The sequence below is a fragment of the Anopheles arabiensis genome, chromosome 2, assembly GCF_016920715.1.
Source record: "Anopheles arabiensis isolate DONGOLA chromosome 2, AaraD3, whole genome shotgun sequence".
NCBI classification, from domain to species: Eukaryota; Metazoa; Arthropoda; class Insecta; order Diptera; family Culicidae; genus Anopheles; species Anopheles arabiensis.
In genome coordinates, this window is record NC_053517.1 from 24,532,782 (window position 1) to 24,554,912 (window position 22,131).

General features: G+C 48.6%; 2 protein-coding genes across 2 annotated transcripts; both read right to left on the reverse strand.

The window, feature by feature from the left end:
- Positions 1 to 809: 809 nt before the first annotated feature.
- LOC120894828 (esterase B1) lies at positions 810 to 18,106 on the reverse strand. The gene is made up of 6 exons (XM_040297673.1): positions 17,921 to 18,106; positions 16,572 to 16,828; positions 12,781 to 13,912; positions 12,484 to 12,662; positions 12,117 to 12,400; positions 810 to 1,494 (listed from the first exon to the last, which is right to left on the reverse strand). The coding sequence occupies exons 2-6, from the start codon at positions 16,695 to 16,697 to the stop codon at positions 1,305 to 1,307; spliced, it is 1,911 nt and encodes a 636-aa protein (XP_040153607.1). The 5' UTR covers positions 16,698 to 16,828; positions 17,921 to 18,106; the 3' UTR covers positions 810 to 1,304.
- Positions 18,107 to 18,935: 829 nt separating this feature from the next.
- LOC120895797 (glycine-rich RNA-binding protein 10) lies at positions 18,936 to 22,006 on the reverse strand. Its single transcript, XM_040299445.1, has 5 exons — positions 21,779 to 22,006; positions 21,108 to 21,532; positions 20,692 to 20,970; positions 20,462 to 20,575; positions 18,936 to 20,383 (listed from the first exon to the last, which is right to left on the reverse strand). The coding sequence occupies exons 1-5, from the start codon at positions 21,785 to 21,787 to the stop codon at positions 20,338 to 20,340; spliced, it is 873 nt and encodes a 290-aa protein (XP_040155379.1). The 5' UTR covers positions 21,788 to 22,006; the 3' UTR covers positions 18,936 to 20,337.
- Positions 22,007 to 22,131: the final 125 nt, after the last annotated feature.

Sequence of the window (22,131 nt, forward strand, 5' to 3'; positions counted from 1 at the left end):
GGAGTCGGGTGCGAGCCCGTCGGAATCGATTCCGACCCATGGGTGCAACGAGTTCGGATAGGTTCATCCCGTCCCGTGGGTGCAGCAAGATTTGCTCGGGTCGGATCAAAGTAGGCTCAATACCTCGCTTATGCTTTCTCGTACCTACTGATAATTCGGGTCGACCCGAACTCGTTGCACCGAACTGAACGGGTCGAACTAAACCTTCTTTGGCCCGACTAGATCCGAAGTCGCTGCACCAACGGGTCGGAGTTGTTTATAGTTTCTTCGATCTATCGGAATCGTTGCTCCAACTGAACCTACATGTATCTTTCGGGTGCATCCGTACGACTCCGATGTCGCTTACGGGTGGCTCCGACCCGGTGGGTTCGGGTCGACCCGCCCATCACTAACATGAACTGGATGGGGTTGGTCCTATGAAAATACTACACATATATAGTAGGCATGTTTGAATTTTAAACCGATGTCTTAGGCCGTTATTGCCTTTCTCCGTTAGGTTGCAGAATAGATTTTGTGGGTTTTGCTGGTGTGTGCCACCATATTACGCTCCTGATTTTTGTCACAAACGGCATTTTTTTTTCTTTCCACATTATTTTAACTAACAAAACACCATTAGCTTACAGACTAATGAGGATTTATCAGATCGATAATAGCGATTCCGCCTTACCAAAGAGTGGAGAAGTCTAGGCAAAATTTCTTCCTAAACGATTGTTTCTTTGAAGCTGTGCTGAAACCCTTCCCATAGTCAGCTGTTTTTAAAAAAAGCTTTGCAAAATAGGTACAAAATTTAAGAAAAAAGTAATCAGTACTCGTAGTTTCATATTTTTTAATTTTATTTGTAAATCCATTTTTTCAACATTCAGTCCTCGGTAAAGAAGTGTCCAAACATTCGCTATTTTTTGTAGTTCTTTATCCTAACTTACTGTCTATAGTGGGTGGAAACATAACATCTGCTAAATCCAGCACGGTAAAAGCAACGCTTATGCCTAACCTCTACAGCTTAAAGCAAAGGAAATGCTAATGCAATTAATAAAACCCCCCCAACGTATATGTGTATGGGTATGTATTCGCGCTGAGAAACAGTGTAGACATTTTTGGGGAGTTAAACAATCCTAATATCTTTCGCCCTTCCGGCATCTATGGCTAGCCAAATTTGCCTAAAGCTATATTCCACCTTCGAATGCACTTTGTGTACGGAGCACCTAATAATTGTAATATTTCACATCCACACACACATACAAACACACTACACCGGCACTGGCTGCATGCGACCACTCCCTCTCGTTGTACTATTAAGTTCCGGATTACAGCAAATTGCCATTGTACTTAGTAAACGCTTCGTCCCAAAACTGTAGCCGCATCGCTTCGGGGTTATTTTTGCGCTCGAGCGCGCCGGTAATTTCCAGATAGGGAAGCTCGCTCATCGTGTTCGGTATGACCGACGGCCAGGTGATGCCCAGCAGCAGTTCATCCTCTCCGAACGGGGTCGGATTGCTGAAATTTCAAATCGTCAAAGTAAAAAGGTCAATATAGGGGAAGGCAGGCATACAATGAAATTAATAGCAGCTAGAAAAGAAACATTAACAACGGCATCGAATTGTTCTTATTCCTCTTTCTTAGTGCAACACCAGTAACGAATTGAGAAAAGTTTAATTAGCTTTCTTGCCGATACAATGTCGCGCGCGTTAAAATGGACGGTATTGGTGCGCCATCTGTCGAGAGCACGTGGCACGCCGCATCGCCTACATGGATTGATAAATCGCTGCAGCGTGGTGATGATGAGGATGATGACGATGTGTGCGCACAAGAATAGGCACGCCGGATTTATAATTAAGGCTCGCAGTGCACGACCTGACACACCACACTTGTGCAGAGGGCCTGAGCACTGGCTCTCTACTTCGCACCACCTTTTCGCCATTCGTGATGGTCATCAATCAAGCCCTTGTTGGGGAATCTGGTTGCAGTTGGTTCGATTCGGTGGGACCATCTAAAGCCAGTCTGCACGGGACAGTAGCCAGCGCTGTTAGTTGATTGATTTTTTATGTTGCCGTTGCCACGTTGCCTCATTGCTGGATGGTTTTTTGACATTATTATTAACCGGCCCCCTCTCCCTGCCGGTGTACAGGTGCAGCGAATGGTAAATTAGCCGGCGTTACTCTATTACCCACTAGCCAGCTGCTTGGGCTGGGCCAAACTTTCTACCACAACCCAGGCCCAGCGTGCGCTCAGTGCGCAAAGCAACGATGTGCAAATTTCCCACCGCGTATCGTGTGGAAATAACACCCTCCGAAAATAAGGTTGTGCATTTAAGCTGTTACTACTACCACTTTTTCTGTTGCTGCACAAGCATACACACGGACAGACGGCAACAGCTCAAGCACGCTGACGATCGCCAATGTGCCGCAAGGGTCAGCAAGCTCTTGGGCAGTGGGGCTCGAGTTTCGGAACCGGCGTCATCACACACGCTATGGTCCCTATTGGGGCTTCGCGAAAAACGAGCCCCATCGATAGCTTCGTCCCTTGGCAGAGGTTAAAATTGGACGTAACCCTGGACTAGTGCTGCTTGCGGACACTATACCTACATGGGCTTACCAACAGCTACAGTGCAGCAGCAGCAGGTCGGTCTTGTACCGCACCCCATAGGCGGTACAGTTCGAGGGCGGCTGTTGTGCCGCAAAGGTGCGAAGGAAAGCCGGTTCGCAGGGAATCGAGTTTTTCCAAACACCACGCCACGCCAAGAGCGTATTTTTCGCGAACCACACACACAGTCCGCACGGGGTTGATCGGTGGTCGGTGGGGCTGTAAAAACATTACATAAGGAAATGCGAAACAAAACCAAACAAACTGCTCCCCCATATTTGCTGCACTTTGAACGCACTCATACTCATACTCCGACTGTAAGTCCACCGTACCTGTGTAGGATTGCGCCCTACACTAGTTTACCTTAAACTCGCGATTCGAGTTTCAAAGGGAGCAAAAATCAGCACGATACCAAATACACCTGAGAGCGCTGACAAGTGTCAAGTAAGAGCTACCCGCCAAGGACTCTGTACAAGATTTGCCAGCTGGGTGATTTGAAGATATAGAACAATAAATTCTGATTCCACAATCTGTGCTGTTAACTGAATTCTGCATGTATTTCTTGGGGTACTTATTCCAAAGTGCTGTGTTCCGCTAGCGATGTTTACATTTTGGGGCTTAATTTCCCCTCTTTCCGTGAACATACAAATGTTTCTTATTATTAGCCAATACATCACCCATGATTTACATAACTAATCACGTAGATGGCGCTACTATGAAGTGTGGAGTAGTTGTGTTATTGCCTCGAGATGGCGCTGCTATAGGTTTAAGGCTTAATTCACGTGTACAACAAATTGCCTACATTTTGGCGCATCTAAATCCTAAACATTCTGCCACCTTAAATTGGAACCAATTTAACCTGGTTTAGGAAACACGTATGATCTATTGGTTTTGTTATTGTTGTGCCCTAACTGTTACTCACTGTAACTACTCTTGAATGAACATCCTATTGAAGGTACTTTCGCGGGATACATTGAAATCTCTTGCCAATGGACACTTACAAGATAAATTATTTCTTGCCTAATTCAAATTCCCTGTCGATTTTGTATGTCCCATTTTACGATTACGATATACTTTGCCAAACTCACTGTTAGATCAATACCAAATCTTTCGTTGCTGCATTTGCCGCCAAGGGTTGAGACGGTTTCTTGGAAGTTCTGCTGGGTTGTGTTCTGAAACACCCTTCAGTACATCAGCATCCGGAGGTTCACCGATGATAGCAGCTACGAAACGAGGTTTGAGACGACACACATTTGTCGCCATCAAGGTTGTCGGCACGGTAGATGATCCGAAGACTCGATCCAGATCCGCCTTCGTCAGGTTTACTGCTGCCACCTTGCTGATAGGCCTCAGATGTTGACACTCGTTGTTACACTCGATGCTCACCTGTCGAGTTTCTGGTTTCTGCTGCACACGATGCTCAATAGTTGAGAACCACTGCATCGTATTGGATCGGGACTCGATGTCTTCACTCGTAGTAGTTTCACGTTCCTCCAACCTCAAATTCGGTTCATCAGTCGTATCTTCAATCGCCGTCATGCACACTGTTGGATCGGCAGATGTTTCAACGGGTGCATTTCCACTCACTATCCAGCCGAATTTCGATTCTTGAAGTATCGGACGATGCTGACCAAAAGATACACGACGCTCCTTCAAGAACTCGTAGAACATCTCGGCACCAAGAATGACGTCCACACTTCCAGGCTGATTAAACGTCGGATCTGCCAAGATGTATTCAGCCGGGATGTTCCAGTTGCTGATGTTTACCGGTCGGGTTGGTAAATTTGCAGTAGGTTTGGGCAAAACCAGCAAATCGACGAAGAACGTATCGTTGGAGCAGCGGGATCGAATTGTGGCTCGTACCGCATGTCGGACGTTGATGTTTGAGCTGCCACCGATGCCCGATAGAGGAATGTTGACAAGTTTCCTTGGCAACCGCAGTAGTTGGGCTAGTCTACCAGACACGAAGTTCGATTGCGAACCGCTATCCAGTAATGCTCGTGCATGATGCTCAATCCCTTGGTCGTCCATGATGTTGATGATCACTGTAGATAACAGGACAGTGGAGGTAGCCTCTCCATTCACACTCAAGGCAACCTGAGGTGAAAACTGGCTTCCGGTCGGTTGTGATGTAGTTGAACCAGCTTGGGATGACTGCGTGGAGGTAGATGGCACATTTTCCGTCTCTGCCGTATCGTTGCTCAGCTCAATGTGAAGAAGCGTGTGATGACGTCTGTTGCAATGGCGACATTTCCTCTTAGATTCACACCTCAATGATGAATGTCCGGAACCAAGGCAATTGTAACATAGATGAAGAGTTTGTGCCTTAGCTTGTTTCTCACGTACGGAGAGTGCCAGGAAATCTGGACACTGTGCAATGGTGTGTTGTTCGCCACGACAAAGCTTACAGACTTGTACCGATGATGTGTAAGCTTTAGCACCTGCCACCTTGCCTTTCTCGCTTTTGTCTGGAGCACACTGGTCTAGCACATCACATTGCCTGCACAAAAATTCGAGCGTACTCTTCAATTCGGGAAACTGCCCTCGGGTCATAGTACGTTCCCACAGCTTCCTTGTTTCTGGATCGAAACACGACGCCAAGATGTGGGTGATGATTAAATCGCTGGTACCATCAATCTCCTTTTTCATGTAAGACAGTCCGTCTACATGAGTTTTGCACGTCTCCATTAGGTCACGCAGTCCACGTGCAGATTCTCTGGCGAGGGGTTTCATTTGAAGCAAGCCCGAAATATGTCCGTCAACAATTACGCGAGGATTTTCGTAACGGTCCTCTAGTATCTGCCAAGCACTGACGAAATTGTTTCCGGCGATGATGCTTGCGTTTAGAATGCCACTTGCATTGCCAATCAACGCCTTGTTCAGATGATGAAGCTTGACGGCATCAGAAGCACCAGATTGCTGCACAATGTTCGAAAACATTGATTTGAATTTAGGCCATTGGGAGTACGTTCCATCGAACGTTGGCATGGGAATGTTAAGATGGTGTGACGGTGCTATTACCACTGGATTCACCGGAGCAGATGCGGCACTCGGTGTCCCACGTGCAATCAATGTGTCCAATTGAATGCAAATCTTCGAGTATGCTTCGTCTTCAGCAAAGTCAAGCTCCATGTCAGCGGGAGCTAGGGCAATTACCTTTTCAAATATTGCATTCTGCTTGGCTTTTAAATCGTTCAAATATTGCCACTTGACGTTATGGGTAGATGCCGTGATTGTATTTGCTGTGACTTCTTCCAGTAGCTGAATGAGTTTGCGTTTCATACTGGAATGCAGAAGCCTTAACGTCTTAAGCTCTCTTTGTGTGGCCGAAGATTCATCATCCCCATAGTGGTACATTTGTTCAGCGACGACAGCTTGGGATGCAGATTGTTGTGAAGCTAGTGATGCAGCTTGTGGTGCAGCTGGTACAGCTAGTGGTGCAGCTGGTGCAGCTAGTGGTGCAGCTTGTGGTGCCGCTTGTGGTGCAGCTTGTGCTTCTTCTTGTGATGCAGGGTCTTCTACACGCTGCGATGTGGATCTAGTTGTTGGCATGATGACTTGTAGATGCTTCTCCTACTGATGTAGTGATGAATACACAAGGCGATGTCTAATACACCGCAAAATTGACGATAGGAGTTGCTCGTTTGTGGATGTCTTCCTCGTTGGGCCAAGGTTTGTGCCGTTGTCCAATACAACGCACTCTCAGTGATGAATTGGCCGCCAGTGGATGTCTTCCTCACAGGCTTCCACGCAGTACGCCGTTGTCCAATACAACGTTGTTTCAGGGATGAGATGGCCGCCAGTGGATGTCTTCCTCGCTGGGCCACGCCGTATGCCGTTGTCCAATACAACGCAGTTTAAGGGATGAGATGGCCGCCAGTGGATGTCTTCCTCGTTGGGCCAAGTTTGTGCCGTTGTCCAATACAACGCACTCTCAGGGATGAATTGGCCGCCAGTGGATGTCTTCCTCGTTGGGCCAAGTTTGTGCCGTTGTCCAATACAACGCACTCTCAGGGATGAATTGGCCGCCAGGGGATGTCTTCCTCGTTGGGCCAAGGTTTGTGCCGTTGTCCAATACAACGCACTCTCAGGGATGAATTGGCCGACAGTGGATGTCTTCCTCGCTGGGCCACGCCGTGTGCCGTTGTCCAATACAACGCACCTCAAAGGGATGAGTTGGCGTCCAGTGGAAGTTTCCGTCGCTGGCCACGCCGTGTGCCGTTGTCCAATACCACGCACCTCAAAGGGATGAGTTGGCGTCCAGTGGAAGTTTCCGTCGCTGGCCACGCCATGTGCCGTTGTCCAATACAACGCACCTTTATTGGGATGAGTTGGCGTCCAGTGGAAGTTTCCGTCGCTGGCCACGCCGTGTGCCGTTGTCCAATACAACGCACCTCAATTCACTGGTTCACTCTTACTTTACCGGCCTGGCCGGTATCCGGTTCGAAGGACCAAAATGTGTAGGATTGCGCCCTACACTAGTTTACCTTAAACTCGCGATTCGAGTTTCAAAGGGAGCAAAAATCAGCACGATACCAAATACACCTGAGAGCGCTGACAAGTGTCAAGTAAGAGCTACCCGCCAAGGACTCTGTACAAGATTTGCCAGCTGGGTGATTTGAAGATATAGAACAATAAATTCTGATCACCTGCTGGCAGCTGGCGTAACGATCTTGTGCGAGTCAGGCGCAATCACAGCAATGGCCAGTGAACAGTGAGTGGTTAGCGACGGCTTGACGCAATTGCGTTGTATTACAACGCACCTTTATTGGGATGAGTTGGCGTCCAGTGGAAGTTTCCGTCGCTGGCCACGCCGTGTGCCGTTGTCCAATACAACGCACCTCAATTCACTGGTTCACTCTTACTTTACCGGCCTGGCCGGTATCCGGTTCGAAGGACCAAAATGTGTAGGATTGCGCCCTACACTAGTTTACCTTAAACTCGCGATTCGAGTTTCAAAGGGAGCAAAAATCAGCACGATACCAAATACACCTGAGAGCGCTGACAAGTGTCAAGTAAGAGCTACCCGCCAAGGACTCTGTACAAGATTTGCCAGCTGGGTGATCAGAATTTATTGTTCTATATCTTCAAATCACCCAGCTTGGAGAATCGCTTGATCTGCATTTTGGTCCTTCGAATGGATACCGGCCAGGCCGGTAAAGTAAGAGTGAACTAGTGAATTGAGGTGCGTTGTATTGACAACGGCACACGGCGTGGCCAGCGACGGAAACTTCCACTGGACGCCAACTCATCCCAATAAAGGTGCGTTGTATTGGACAACGGCACATGGCGTGGCCAGCGACGGAAACTTCCACTGACGCCAATCATTCTTTGAGGTAGTGGTATTGACAACGGCACACGGCGTGGCCGTTGTCCAATACAACGCACCTCAATTCACTGGTTCACTCTTACTTTACCGGCCTGGCCGGTATCCGGTTCGAAGGACCAAAATGTGTAGGATTGCGCCCTACACTAGTTTACCTTAAACTCGCGATTCGAGTTTCAAAGGGAGCAAAAATCAGCACGATACCAAATACACCTGAGAGCGCTGACAAGTGTCAAGTAAGAGCTACCCGCCAAGGACTCTGTACAAGATTTGCCAGCTGGGTGATTTGAAGATATAGAACAATAAATTCTGATTCCACAATCTGTGCTGTTAACTGAATTCTGCATGTATTTCTTGGGGTACTTATTCCAAAGTGCTGTGTTCCGCTAGCGATGTTTACATTTTGGGGCTTAATTTCCCCTCTTTCCGTGAACATACAAATGTTTCTTATTATTAGCCAATACATCACCCATGATTTACATAACTAATCACGTAGATGGCGCTACTATGAAGTGTGGAGTAGTTGTGTTATTGCCTCGAGATGGCGCTGCTATAGGTTTAAGGCTTAATTCACGTGTACAACAAATTGCCTACATTTTGGCGCATCTAAATCCTAAACAGTACCGTACCTGTACCTAGTTTTGGGGCCCACCCTCACGGTTTGCCACGATTTGCCAGGACGGGCAGGGTGTGTGGTGCATGTGGTACATTGCAAACCATCGAAATAAAACGGTTCCAGCACGAGATGTGGGCTGGCTGGTGTTCGGACAAATTGGGAGTTGTTCCATATCCCGCCACGAGCACGATCCATCGGTAGAAGGTGTTATCTACTGCAAACTTCACCATTAGCTCCCAATTGTGTGTAGAAACATGTGTGTGTTTTTTTCTCTTTTGGTTATTGTCTTGCTTTGCAGCTTTTTTAAATTTTGCATAACTTCTTCACGCACAACTTCTTCATTCCACATACACGCGGATACATCATCATTCCCTTGATGCCCTAGCAGATTCCAACGGCACACACATACTCTCTCTCTCTCTCTCCCTCTCTATTATGTTAAGTCTCGCAAGCGTCATGTTAGTTTAACGCAAACATAAGCGAGAGTACCTAGCAATCAGATGGGATAAAATTAAGATTTCGCTGTGCGCAATGTGTGCCGCGCTTAACTTAAGCATGTGTGAAAATAACATAATAGCGTAGCTGTAAGTGGTCAATTAGTAGCATACGCGTGCGGTGTGCTTGTTTTTTTTTGCGTAGTTTTAATGACAATTGCCCCTCACTCGATGATAAGATACTAATTGCTTCAATGCACCCGTCGGCATCCGTTGCAATAAACTGTTACGGCTTAAAATGGGTCATCTTTGTTCTGAAAATTCAAATTTCTTTGTATTGGCAATTTCTTTAAGATTGAAAATTCAAGAACAACTGGTAATAACTTCAGATCAATATACTGAAACTGATCAAACTTACAACCTTAAAGAGTAAGTCATTTCCCGTACAACCCGTAACCGGTACAAATCCATTTAAATCTATAAATGTGTTTGTCCCAAAACATGGTTTTTATGGGTTGATACTCACAATTTTTTGACATCTTTAAACTGATTAACTTGATACTGTTACCAGATGTGATGTTCCATATTGTTTAATTGATCAAAATATTACCAGAAAATCAATTACCGCAGCTCGTGCGTCTTTTGGATCATTTATTGATTATTTACAGGGTTTCCCACGATTTATTGGATGGTTCCCATCAATTTTTGATGGGTTCCCATATTTTTTTTAGTGCGTTTCCACGATTTTTTTTGTAGTTTCCCAGAATTTTTTGGTCCAATTGTTTTGATATCCAATCGGAAAATACCAATAAATTACGGGAACGAACCAAAAATCTATGGGATACGACCAAAAAATCGTGGGAACGCATCAAACAATCATGGGAACTTATTATCAAATCGTGGGAAACCCTGTAATATATTGTAATGCGTAAATTTCAATTGGCACAATCTGTCAAACCAATAATTGAACAAGTTTTAAACGCAAGAAATGTCCGTTTGAGTACGTTTTGATCTTGATTGTGTAGCTCTATAATTCTATGGGAAATTATTGATCTTAAGCGAAAATCATTGATCTACTCATCAGACACATCGGCGCGTATAAAACCGAAAGTAATTCTTTTCGTGACTGTCCCCATCATAGTAAGGGCAAACCATCCGGGTTTGTGGTGCTAAAAAAGTATAGGAAGTCTTGTATTATATACGTCGACAGCATAGATCACCGATCGCTTAGATCGTTATGTCAAAAAGAAAACGATCCTCCCTGAATAAGAGTCCTCCAAGGTTACATCTAACAATTTTTTTAGGTTTTATAGGGAAAATTTCATAATTATAAATTCAAAAAAAAAAACAATTTAAACGAAGCTGTTGCACATCCAAGCATTTCCATTACAATAGGAATTTATGCAGATTATGATAACCAACTGGATAGGTTTTTTTTATCGTTTCTGCTCAAATCGGGTCACATTTACTCACTCAGCCCAATTAACATTTCATTGTTACCCAAAGCAGCAGCTGCGGTAAACCGTCCTGTGCTTATTAATTTACTATTCCACTTCCACGGATTGTGTAACGATCAGCGCACATACACACATACAGAAAAAAAGAGAACGGCTGGAGCAACTCTTCTTAAGCTGCATCACTTTAAGCTTTAATTTAACATTTACTTTTGCGAAAGCCTACGCCCCTGTAAATGAACAGCCCTTTACATCCTGTTGACCAAAACCCCGTGCTGCATCGTGCAGTGTACTACTCTATCTCTGCTGGTAATAAAAAAGGGCACAAAACCCTTCTCAAAAGTCTCATCGCAGCTGCCACCCAGGCGCAAGCGCAAATTAAAAACGTTCGTATAAATTGTCTAAAATGTGGCCACACCAAAAACCCATTCCCATCTGACCCCGTTGACCTGGCCGCATTGAGTGCAACCGCACTGCAAAGTGTTACAACGGCCGAAAAGAAAACGACGGGAAGGTCGGTTCGCGGGGGGCAAAACAAAGCAGAAAGGTGCGTACGTACGCTCCCTCCCCCCGAGGGGCTGGGTAACCACGGTGGCTGTTATGATCAGCTGCTGTGGGGCAGTGTGTGTCAGTTTTCGGCAAAATGGGGTCACCCTTTCGGGATGTCCCGGAGTGATGGAGCGATGGCCGGTGATGCCAATGATTGCGCGAAAGGGTCGGTGCTATTTGCGCCCATTAACCTAGGGCTCTAGGGGGTACTGCAACGATGCGTTGACGCAGCAAGTAATAGCCAAGCACGCCAGAGTGGCCAAACGATTGAGGTTACGCACGGTTCATTAAACCTGGCTGAACAACGTGACGGACGGTTTTATCCCATCCGCGTGTTCGTTTCACATGCACACGCATCGTTAGCGATTTATTGCATGGTAAAAGAGAGGGGGGGGGGACGAAATTGGTGATTTTTTGTTTTCGCAAAATGATAAAAAGGCTAATTTAATTTTAAAAGTCATACGCGAAACAATCAACCTTTATCAAAGCCTGGAAAATGCCACAAAATTGGCGGCTTTTTTTGTAATGGTGCCTCTCTCTCTCCCTCTCATTTTCGTATTATAATCAACTTTACAACATCACAAAGCTGCTAGCGCGCGATCGTGATCATATCATAAACCGCAAACGCAACAGTATCATAACCTTGAGCATAATGTTATCGCTTAGTTTTCGGCTTGGTTTGTGTTGCTCTGGCCACTTGGGTGTCAACCTTGACCGTCCGCTTTTCAAGCCGACTGTGGTGTCCAACTGCCACCGGTCCATCCCGCATCTCCGGCCGCTGATTAGTATGCGAAAATGTCCTAACGGCGTTCGCTAACGGTGAAATCATCGCATCGAACCGTCCGAAACGATTGCGCAAACGTGACTTCCAGCCCCAGCACAAAACAAAACCCAAAAAAGTCGTTGCAATAAAAGAGCAGTTCGACGACCACAGCCAAAATACCTGCCAAACAAATGGCAAGAAGATGCGCACCAACCACCACCACACCACCACGCACCTTGGGCTACGTTGGGAAAGGCTACGCTGTGCGAAAAGCTGCTGCCTTTCACATCCCGCCCGACGTGCGGAGCGCGATAAGGGAACGAAGTGACCGTACGAAAACGGTCCAAAACATGCTGCACCCTTAATGTAAGCCTGCTCCATCCACTCTACTTACCCGTACTTGGCAAAGTTGGACCACATGCGGGTCATTTTGTGCATCACCTGCAGCTCGGGCGAGGTGTTGTCGAGCCGCAGGTTCAGCACGCCGAAGTGGAACAGGTAGCCGAGCTCGTCCCCGTGACAAGCGCCGGGCCAGTCGATGCCCAGTATCCGCTTGTAGATGCCGAGCGCACCGTCGTACGCGAACCGGTAGACCCAGGTCGAGTTCAGCCCGTTGTGGGACGCGTGCAGCCGGGCGTAGTCGGTGATGCCGTGCAGGAACATCACATCCGACATGAGCTGTATAGGAAAAGAGACGGTGGGTTAGTGTTTTAGTGTCTGACTCGTCCATTCTTACGCACACACTCCGGGCACACACTTACGTTCATCATCTCCTGTACCGTTTCGTTCGAGACGTGCCGGTCGCCCATGTAGAAGCGCTTCATTCGGGCCGCGAACTCTTTGCCCTCGTCCGATTCCCGGTCAAGCTGCAGGTTCAGCGGTATCAGCCGCTCGAAGTCACCGTCGATCGTTTGCAGCAGGTTCGGATCCTTGCGCAACCCTTGCATTCCAAACATTCCGAACCAGTGAGAGAGAGAGAGAGACAGAGAGAGATAGAAAACCCGTTACTAACCCATCTACTAGTTCTTCCCCCTCCACACGATCGCATGATCTCTTACGTCGCATAAACAGCATCGCCTCGTGCGAATTGAACCCGACGATCACGGGCACGTGGTGATAGCGACCGCTCTTCAGCAACTCCAGCGGTTCCTCCACAATCAGCGGCTCCTCCTCCGATGCGTCCTCCCCGGTCCAGTTCTCGAGCGACGGCACAAACGGCAGCCCGATGCTTTTGCGCACATCCTCCGCGGTAAGCGTCTTGAGCGCGGCGTCCACAATCTTCTGCGGGCTGGCACGGCGCAGCTGCTCCAGCAGCTCCTCCGTATCGTTCGTCCGAATGCCCAGCAGCTGAGCGAGCTTGAACGCTCGCTCCTTCGTGTCGCGTGCGATCGCCCACGGGTTCAGTACGGAACCGCTCTGGGCGATCGCCTTGTGAAACAGGCCCTTCGACAGCGGCGACAGCGTGAGCAGCTGCACCGAGACGGACCCCGCCGACTGGCCGAATATCGTCACATCGTCCGGATTGCCCCCGAACGCGGCAATGTTTTCCTGCACCCAGCGCAGGGCCAGCACTTGATCCTTCAAGCCCGCATTGCCCGGCGCATCCCGCCCAACGCTTAGGAAGCCGAGCGGTCCGAGCCGATAGTTGAACGTAACCAGCACGACCCCGTTCGGGACGAGATAGTCCGGACCGTACAGGAACGCGTTGCCCGAGCCGAACGAAAACGCACCACCGTGGATCCACACCATCACCGGGAGCTGCGGGCTGTCCTCACCGATCGGCAGCTCCGGTGAGTACACGTTCAGAAACAGGCAGTCCTCGTTGCCCTTGAAGTTATCCAGTATCATGTTGCGGTGCGGGCAGACCGATCCTTCGCGCGTTGCGCTCCGGATGCCCTTCCACGGTTCCTCCGGCAGCGGGGCACGGAAGCGTCGCTCGCCCACCGGCGCCTGCCCGTACCGGATGCCTTTGAACGCGTAGAACGAACCGGACCCGCCGCCCTTTACCTGCTGCAGCCGCCCCTCCAGTGCACCGTTCTTGGTGAGGATGATGGCGCGCGATTCGCGCTTGAACGAGCTAACTACGTCGCGCACGAAACCCATCGTCGTGCGCGGTATGATGCGCACGAGCGAGTTGATCGAGTCGGAGTCGCGTGCAATGCCGGTGAACGTTTTCCATGCCGCCGTTTCCTGTTCGGGTTCCGGTGGGAAGGGTGCAAGAGAGCGGTTAGACAAAGTTGGGCCATTTCTCCCCCTGCTCCCCCCCCTCCCCCCATGGTACCGCTTGCGTAGGGAATATTAATTTCACGCGAAAGAGGGAGACTTTTGAAAAGCTGCCGTTCGATGCCAATCAACTTCCTTTGGATGGGTTTTAATGGCTCAATTTGAGCGCTAGTGCGTTGGGTGTGCCAATGATGTGATGTCTGATGAAAAACCAATTTGTCATGCACCTTGTTACGTAAATAAATAACCAGAAGGCTACGATGGCCGCAGTGGGTCTAACAGTTGTGGAATTAAGTGGCCCAGAAACCCAGAGAGACAGGTTAAGGCTGCTCAGAACTTATTCTGATCATTATACCAGATAAATAGCGGATATAATAGATTACAGGGTTTTCCAGGAGTTCTCATAGCTGTGACACTTAAGAGACTCTTTTTTATGCGAAATGAACCAAATGTAATAGGAATTGGACTCTACAGAACCCTAGTTAGACAAATCTAATAAGAAATTCCAACAGTCCAATTTCCAACGTATGAAATTTACTTCCCATAAGAAAGAGTAAAGGAAATGTTCCACAACTAACTAACCCCTGGAAAACCCTGTATGTTTTAGCAATAAAAAGAAAGGTTAAGAAGTCAAACACGATGATCGTGGTTGATATGATAAATGCACAAATTGAAAAAAAACACAAAAAAGAGAAAACTATACAGCAGAACAGGCTTACAGCCAGGGCCCCTTCTAGTATCAAGCAGTTCCTACCCCTTCAAACGCTCCAGTGCACCATCGCGTAATGTTGTACGGCCTTCGATGCACCTGTTGTTGTCGTCGCTTCGGCAACCCCGGGCATTAATTAACAGTCAAAGCAAGAGTTTTGCTTTTGCCACCTCTATCCCTCCCTCCGCCCAAAAAGATATCACCCGGTGCCGGTCGTAACCTTGCCATTGAGAAAGGTTATTTCTTTCCTCTCCACCGCACTCTCCCCATCCACACGCTCTTTCGCTATGTTTTCTTTGCCACCCGCTGCCCTAACCCCCCCTCCCCTTCGATCAGTGACCGTGGGCACACAATTTCACTATTGCTTTCCATCCTCCGGTGCATCGCATTACACTAGCATCCGCGCATCGGTTGCTGTGCGTTCGCTTGCGGGAGCGTTTTACGGAGGAGAGCGTGTGTGCCGGGCGGGTGTGCCGGAGTTCACCGAGACCTTCTTTGCTTTCCGCATCCGTGGTGGCCTTCGGTGGAGATGGGGAAGATACGTTAAGCGAGCAGTACACCGCGACTGGTACACTTACCATCGTGAGGTCACGTACTGTTAGGGGCGCTCGCTGGTGGGCAGGGCGAGAAGGTATGTCATTTGCCATTTTCTGTGTCAATTTTCAATGCTCACAGTGCACGGTGGTTTGACGAGAAGCGATTGCTTGGGGGGTTACTTCTGCTTCATTTGCAGAAGGTGGAGGAGGATCACCTGATGCGAACGCCGCTAATGTACGTTCCATGTTTAGTGACTCAATCGTTTCGTTTGCGCGTTGTTTACGGTAGACAAATGTTGGTGCGTCATTATCCGTGGTTGTGATTTAAAGGGTGGAAGAAACCAACAAGTTCCCCGATTGATCTCTTTGTACTGCAAGCGCTTCCACTACACTTGTTAGCTCGCCTTAGAGCAATCGTTTTGTCCGCTTGTGGACAAAAAAAAAAAAAACGCTCGCTAATAGCGCCAGAATGGTGAAAGATTATGCCGTATTAATAAAGCATAAGGACAAGGGCACGTCACGTCTTAGTGCAGATGAAGATTAATTAGGAGCCCTTCAGGGTCACGCGCGGGCCGGCTTAGGCAAGCAGACAGACTAGAGGGCTGCAAGGCTGTAAAAGGCGGCACTGATTGATACGCGATTTTTTCCCACCGACACACAACTGCTAATTGAAGAATGGAGTTCAAAGCTTGACAAGTTTGTTTAAATATGCTAGGAGATGTATGTGCCCAGTGTGGACCCGGTGAAAGCCTTCGCACCTTTTGCGCTGACACCGTACGTTGATCGTTGATCGTTGTTCGGTCAGCTGTTCGCGCTTGCATTCACTTTTATCTTTAGCCAGAAAGTTTGGTTCGTGCATTAAGTGGTCAAATATTTAACTTTTGCTTTAGCTGCAGTTTAAGAATGATGCCTTTTATTTATTTATTTTTACCCAAACGCCACTTTCTACCAATTTGAATAGCACTCCCTTGGCCGCCAAGACGATGGATATATGCTTGCAAAGTAATATTTGTCTTTCTTGGGCCTTTTTTCCACTGATTAATGTCACGTCTCTTGGAGTGTGAGTGACAGTAGAAGAGCTTTCTAAAAATACCCATGGTCCCATTTACCCAGCAGCAACCTGAACATGATCACGAAAAGTGAATGCTCCAAAAAAAACCATAAAAAAATTAAACGAAAGATGCCAACACCCATGTGCATCGAAAAATCGGCATTTAAAATCACTGCTTCCAAAGGTGTTTGCATTATTCAAACTCGCAAAGGAAAGACATCAACGTAGCGGCAAGCGACGAACCTCTTCTCTTCCCAGCAAGTGACACCCACTCGCTGTACGCTCCCTATTTGTGGATAAATTCGTTGTGTGTTGCCACTTCTAGCTTACCTTCAGTTTGTTCGATAATTGGCCAGCACTGGCCAAGGCTTCGCCGAACGTGGACGGTGGCAGGGCATAGCTGGAGTGGACGCCGATGGAAACGAGCGACAGGATCAGCACGCGGATCGCGTACATTGCACGCGTGTCTGGCGAAACCGGTGGCCGGTGTGACCTTCGGCAGCGTATTAAAGATAGCTTCCGTTCTTTCCTACCTTCCGTTTAAGGATGTCCCGTTCCCCGTGGAACGCTGTATCCGCGCGTGTATCCTGCGAAAGGAAGTAAACATACAGTGAACTAATTTTCGATGGATGAACAATGAACGTGGGGAATAGGTGCTGCTGAAAGGGGGTCGGCATTGGCCCACCAATCAAGCACCAATCAGTGTCAGCCAGTGCTGTGTCACAACCATTTCGTGCATGACCAAACGTGTAGGCTCACAGCATCGCCACCGTCGGGTGTTGTGTAGTGTGTACACAGCCAACACCTTCGCTTGAGAAAACCGATAGCCCTGAAAGACATCCGCGATTTCGATAAGATTGTTTGAACGCGTCGCTTTTTGTGCGATCGATGATACGCGCGGTATTACGCGCGTCGATACGTTGCTTTCTTCCGTGCACGGGCTGCGCATGCACACGCGGGCGAGAGCGTTCGAAGATGCTACCAGCCGGTAGCAGTTTGACGAAACCGCGGTGTGTAGTAACTGAACATGAATGTTGCGTGCTCTGCCATATGCTGCTCGTCAATCCAACATGACCGATATGCGGCAAGCGCAGCGTATCTTGTGTTTTGAACAAATACCAAAACCGTTCCCATGCTTATGCTCGGGCGCTCGGCTTCAGACGCATGGAACTACACACTGAGCCACCAAATCGTCGCCGCCGCCGCACACACGTATTGCCTCACGCGTTCATCATATTGATGATGATCGCGATGCGAACGATCGCTTATTATATTTGCATGTTTGCATTCGATCGTAACACCGTGGCTTGTGCCTTAACGCAGGCCCCTCCGCACACTGGTTCACCTGACCGCACGGGCGATCTTCGTGCCTTTCTCCGGTCCGATCGATAGGCGTTACTCAACGCGAACAGGTCTCGAGCGAAATATGTGCCAAAAATACCCCCCACACACACAGATACACACACTCACACTGTACACTGACGGGGCGAACGGGCGACTGGGTTTGTCCTCTTTTCTTTGCGCTCTAATTTAGCTGCGAAGATCAGGCACGTTTTGCGACACACAAATAGAAGCTACCCGGACAGAAAGCTTTAAAGCTCTGGTTTGGTAGAAATGGTTGTTGCACACCACACATTCCCTCCTGCCGTTCACTAATTGATTGGTTAGTACACACAAACCTTTAATTCTTATTTCTAGTTAACGGTCACTGAGCGCGATCCGATCGGAATGGAACACCCCTAATAATAAATATCAACGGGACCGTTGTATGCTTTGCAGCCGTGTCCGGTTGCGGCTGATGCTGGAGCTCGACTGAAACCGAAAGCAGCGCGCTGGTTTTCATATTGCGAGCGACGCGCGAGGAGGCTTCTCTTCCCCATTGCGTTCGGTCGTTCGGCGCACCGGTTGCATAATGCCGGTGGCGGTGGCGCAGCAACCCGCGAGTCGCACACGCAAGCACGCGAGAACAGCAGCGCGGCGTGGCCTGGGGGAGGTCTGAATCTCGTGGCACATGCACCGGGAAAGGAGTGCAGCAACCGAACCGAGCTCTTGTGCGAACCGCGAGCGATCGCTTGCTCGTTTTAAAACGGATGGGAAGGCGCGCACGAATGCGAGAGAGAGAGAGAGAGCCAAGAGCGCGCAGAGATGTCGTTCAGTTTCGGGAGAAGGGGACAACATTCAAGCGACGCTGCGAACCCTGTGGGAGAATCTTTTCGGACCGGCTCCTCCTCTTGGATGCGCGCAGTGATTCCTTTCCCTACATTTTGGTGGTTTGATCGTAATTCATGCACCGAGCTGAATTGAGAACTGGTTTTATTTTCGGACACTGCGAAATGGGTCAAGCGGTCATACGCAGGGTACGCGCGTTAAAGGAGGCCACATTGCTTTTCCCTGGGCAAATGGGCAGTAAATTTGGGAAGGCTCTCTTTTCCCGTGACCCACATTGCAGGCGGTACGCGCCCGACAGTGCAAAGACGTTCTGACTTCAACCCCATTTAAAAGCGAACGCGAGCGATTGCCTATTGCCTTTAGCCATCTTCGGGACAAGGCGGGGTAGCAGCTGAAAGGAAACCCCGTCCCCACCTGTCGCGCTGGTTGTCGTGGTCTTATCGTTGACTAACCGGCGTGTTTTGGAAAGTGAAGGCATCAAAGGTTGCCGTGCTCAATCGTGCCGTGGGATTTAAAAAATGTGTGTAGTTTGATTGATTTTCGATTTTATTATACTATATCAAAAAAGAGTTCTGTATGCGTGTTTATGCAAGTGTATGATCGTTTTGTTCACTGTGTTCTATGTATCATGGGGATGTGTTGTATCATGTGTACGTGGCGTGTGTGTGTATGTATATTACAGACCGTGCGGAACCATGGCGGGAAAAGCGTCTTCACGGTTGCGCTGCCTGTCCCGCTGGTTTGCCGCACTGCTGCATGCTGCATTTCGTAAATATAATTGTTTCAGTTTTTGTTGCGTGTGTGTGTATATATATAAATATAAATACAGTAGAGAACCAGAACTTTGTTGGCGATTTGAAATTATTAGATCAGAAAACGAAACGAAATGCTCACTCTCATTCGCACTGCTGCTGCTGCTGCTTCTCTCCACCAACAAAAACTGTCCATCTTGGGCACACGCACAAGTCTGCCTCCTTCTCTACTTCGCGGTTTGGATGTGTGTAACTTCTATCGTGCATGTTTGTTTGCCGTTCATTCATCAATCCCCACTCTCCGACTTAGTCTTTGTCTTTCTAGTTTCCGCTCATCATAATATGCACTGTCCTATCGTATTTTTTGTTTTCATCTAAACGTTCCCAGCCGATGTGTCCTTTTTCTCCCAGGTGATGTGCCCCCTTATGAATTTGTCTTTCCGCATTGTTTCTATGTGCGCATGCATTAACCTGATTCTGATCCCGCTGCCGGTTTCGGGGTATACATAAAAAAATGGATAACGCATCATTAGACTGATCAGAGTGGCTGCTTTTCCTTCTATGCCCTAATGCTTACGGTTCGATTTGTCCGCACAATCGGTCGTTTTCGATTGTAAATTTGAAGCGAAAATTAGAAAGAAAGAAAAACTGGAAATAGCACATTTCTAAAGCACATTAACAAACAGTAACAAATTATATACTCATTCTCAAGAAGGGAAGGAAAGATTGCTGCCAGTTGGCAATCTGAACCAGTACCGTAGTAGTGTGTTAAGTAAATTAGCAACTCTTTCTTTGTTCTTATTCGCAAATCATGCCACTGCCGTGAAAATGCAGAAAGCATTCACTTTATCTGAATGGTTTGGTTAGTGCAGAGGGTACCGAAGTTTACAAATGTGCTACACCAACTACTTTCACGTGGCGGCGTGAAAACTAAGAGCATAATCGTGAGCAAAACCGATGATTACGATGATTGTGTAGGGCGAGAGATGATGATCGTTGATAGTAACAGTACATGATACCGTGGACCGTCCTAGAGTAGCGCTGATCCTGGTGGCTTTAACATGAGGTTGTGGGACGCAATGTCGCATTGAACAAACGTATAAGATTTCCTCCCTGCCGCTGCTGTTGCTGCTGACCCCTCTCACACATTCTCATGCAGCTCCGTTGGCATCTTCCTAGAATCTTCTGCCCGACGCTGGCTGACCGTACCCGGAAGCGGAACTACGATTGGATTGAGGCGAGTGAAAATAAGTGCATCGACGGTTGGATGGGCACCTGTAATGCCCTGCTACTGCTTACCGGTATCCCGAGGAGCTACTGCTCATGGAAGGATAAGATTGACTATAATCTGTAGTTTGTCCCACTGCTGCTGCGGGGTCCGCCGAAGCTTGTGAGTAGCCGCCAGCATATGAGCTAATGAAAAAGAAAGGCAAACGACACAGTTAGTCGTACATCCACACCCACACACACACCTTCGACAATCCTTTAGTTTTGCTTCAACGAAAGTTACGAAATTTGCTTCAACGTACTAGCTATCTGCCGTTGCTGGAGCTGAAGATGGCCATCGCTGGTAGCTGGAGGATGCTTGTGTAGTATCGTACCCGTAGCTACTGTAGCCGCCATCGTAGCTGGAATAGCCATCGTAATTGCTACCGTACGTTCCCCGGCTCGGATCGGAGGGATAGGATGGCAGTGTAAAACCGCGGCGGTCCTCGCTGCTAGAGTGCCGGGTACTTCCATAGCCCCCGCCATTGCTGCTGTAACCGTACCCATAAGCATTGTTGGAGGAACTGTACCCGGCATCGTTCCTGTAGCTCAGACGGGCGAAGAAGAGAAACAGAGAGAGAGACAGAGAGAGAAAGAGAGAGAGAGCGAGAGAAAGAAAGGTTACAATTTTGTTGATAAGTTGAAAAGCGTTTCAAAAATATCGTTCAAAAGCGCTTACCTATAACCTCCTTCATAACGACCACCGCCGGTACCATAGTTTGCACGTGCCCCATAACCTCCCGGAGTGCGAGCGGCACCGTACCCAGCGCCGACACCGTACGGCTGGCTGCGCATTCCACCGCGCGAGCCTCGCATCGGACCGGCGCCGGGACGACCGCGCGCACTGTCCATGCTGCCGCCTCCGACGCCGCCCGGCGGCCTTTCCCGCACCCGGCCACGCTCCACCACGATCGTCACACCCTTGAAGGTGGTATTGTGCAGCGCCTGGATCGCACTCTCGGCCATATCCTGGTTTTGCATGTGGACGAACGCGCACCGATTCATGACGTCGCATTCCGTCACCACGCCATAGTTCTCGAACAGCCGGCGCACTTCCTCCGGCTTCGTCGCCGGTGGCAAGCTGCCTACAAACACTTTAGTTCTCTGCGCGTCCCGCGTACCCACAGTACGGAAGGGGAAGGGGGGAGGCGATGATGTTGCGCGAGCACATCACCGATCACCGGGGTAGCGGTCAGCGGGGAAAGGACGAAAAGAACACGGTATTAGACGCTGGCGGAGCATTCGGCTACTCATCGGGTTGCTGCGTGCGGTGGTTTCGCCGGGAGCTCGATCCGGAGCACCGGAAATGATACCACACCGTAGCCACACAGCACCAACCAAAACACTTACCGGGATCATCGCATACGTCCTGCACTGCGACTGTGGCTTACTGCTAACGTGCTAAGCTAAGGCTTACGATGGTAAACTAAAACGAAATGTGGAACCAAACAGAACCAGGATGGTAGGAAAAAACAAAAATATTTTGTCTTCTCTCTCTCCAGGCTTGCGCCAACGTTTAAATGGCGTCTGCGGTGCGGATGGATTTCACTTTTCTCGCCCGATGACAGCCCGACCCAGTGACAGCTAGCCCTATCTCGCAATGACAGGTGCCAGTGTTGCCAGATGTGCTGCAAAGTGTGCGAATGGCAAGCGCACTGGCGGAATAAATAAATGCAGGATTTCTCTTCATTTTCTCTTATTTT

Coding starts and splice junctions, on each gene's coding strand:
- LOC120895797 (XM_040299445.1), bottom strand. Junction 20,971..21,107: donor CGTTATGAAGGAGGTTATAG/GTAAGCGCTTTT, acceptor TCTGAGCTACAG/GAACGATGCCGGGTACAGTT. Junction 20,384..20,461: donor AGTAGCTCCTCGGGATACCG/GTAAGCAGTAGC, acceptor ATCCAATCGTAG/TTCCGCTTCCGGGTACGGTC.
- LOC120894828 (XM_040297673.1), bottom strand. CDS start 16,697: ATGTACGCGATCCGCGTGCTGATCCTGTCGCTCGTTTCCATCGGCGTC. Junction 12,663..12,780: donor GGCGATGCTGTTTATGCGAC/GTAAGAGATCAT, acceptor TTGGAATGCAAG/GGTTGCGCAAGGATCCGAAC. Junction 1,495..12,116: donor TCCAACTTTGCCAAGTACGG/GTAAGTAGAGTG, acceptor TTGAAATTTCAG/CAATCCGACCCCGTTCGGAG.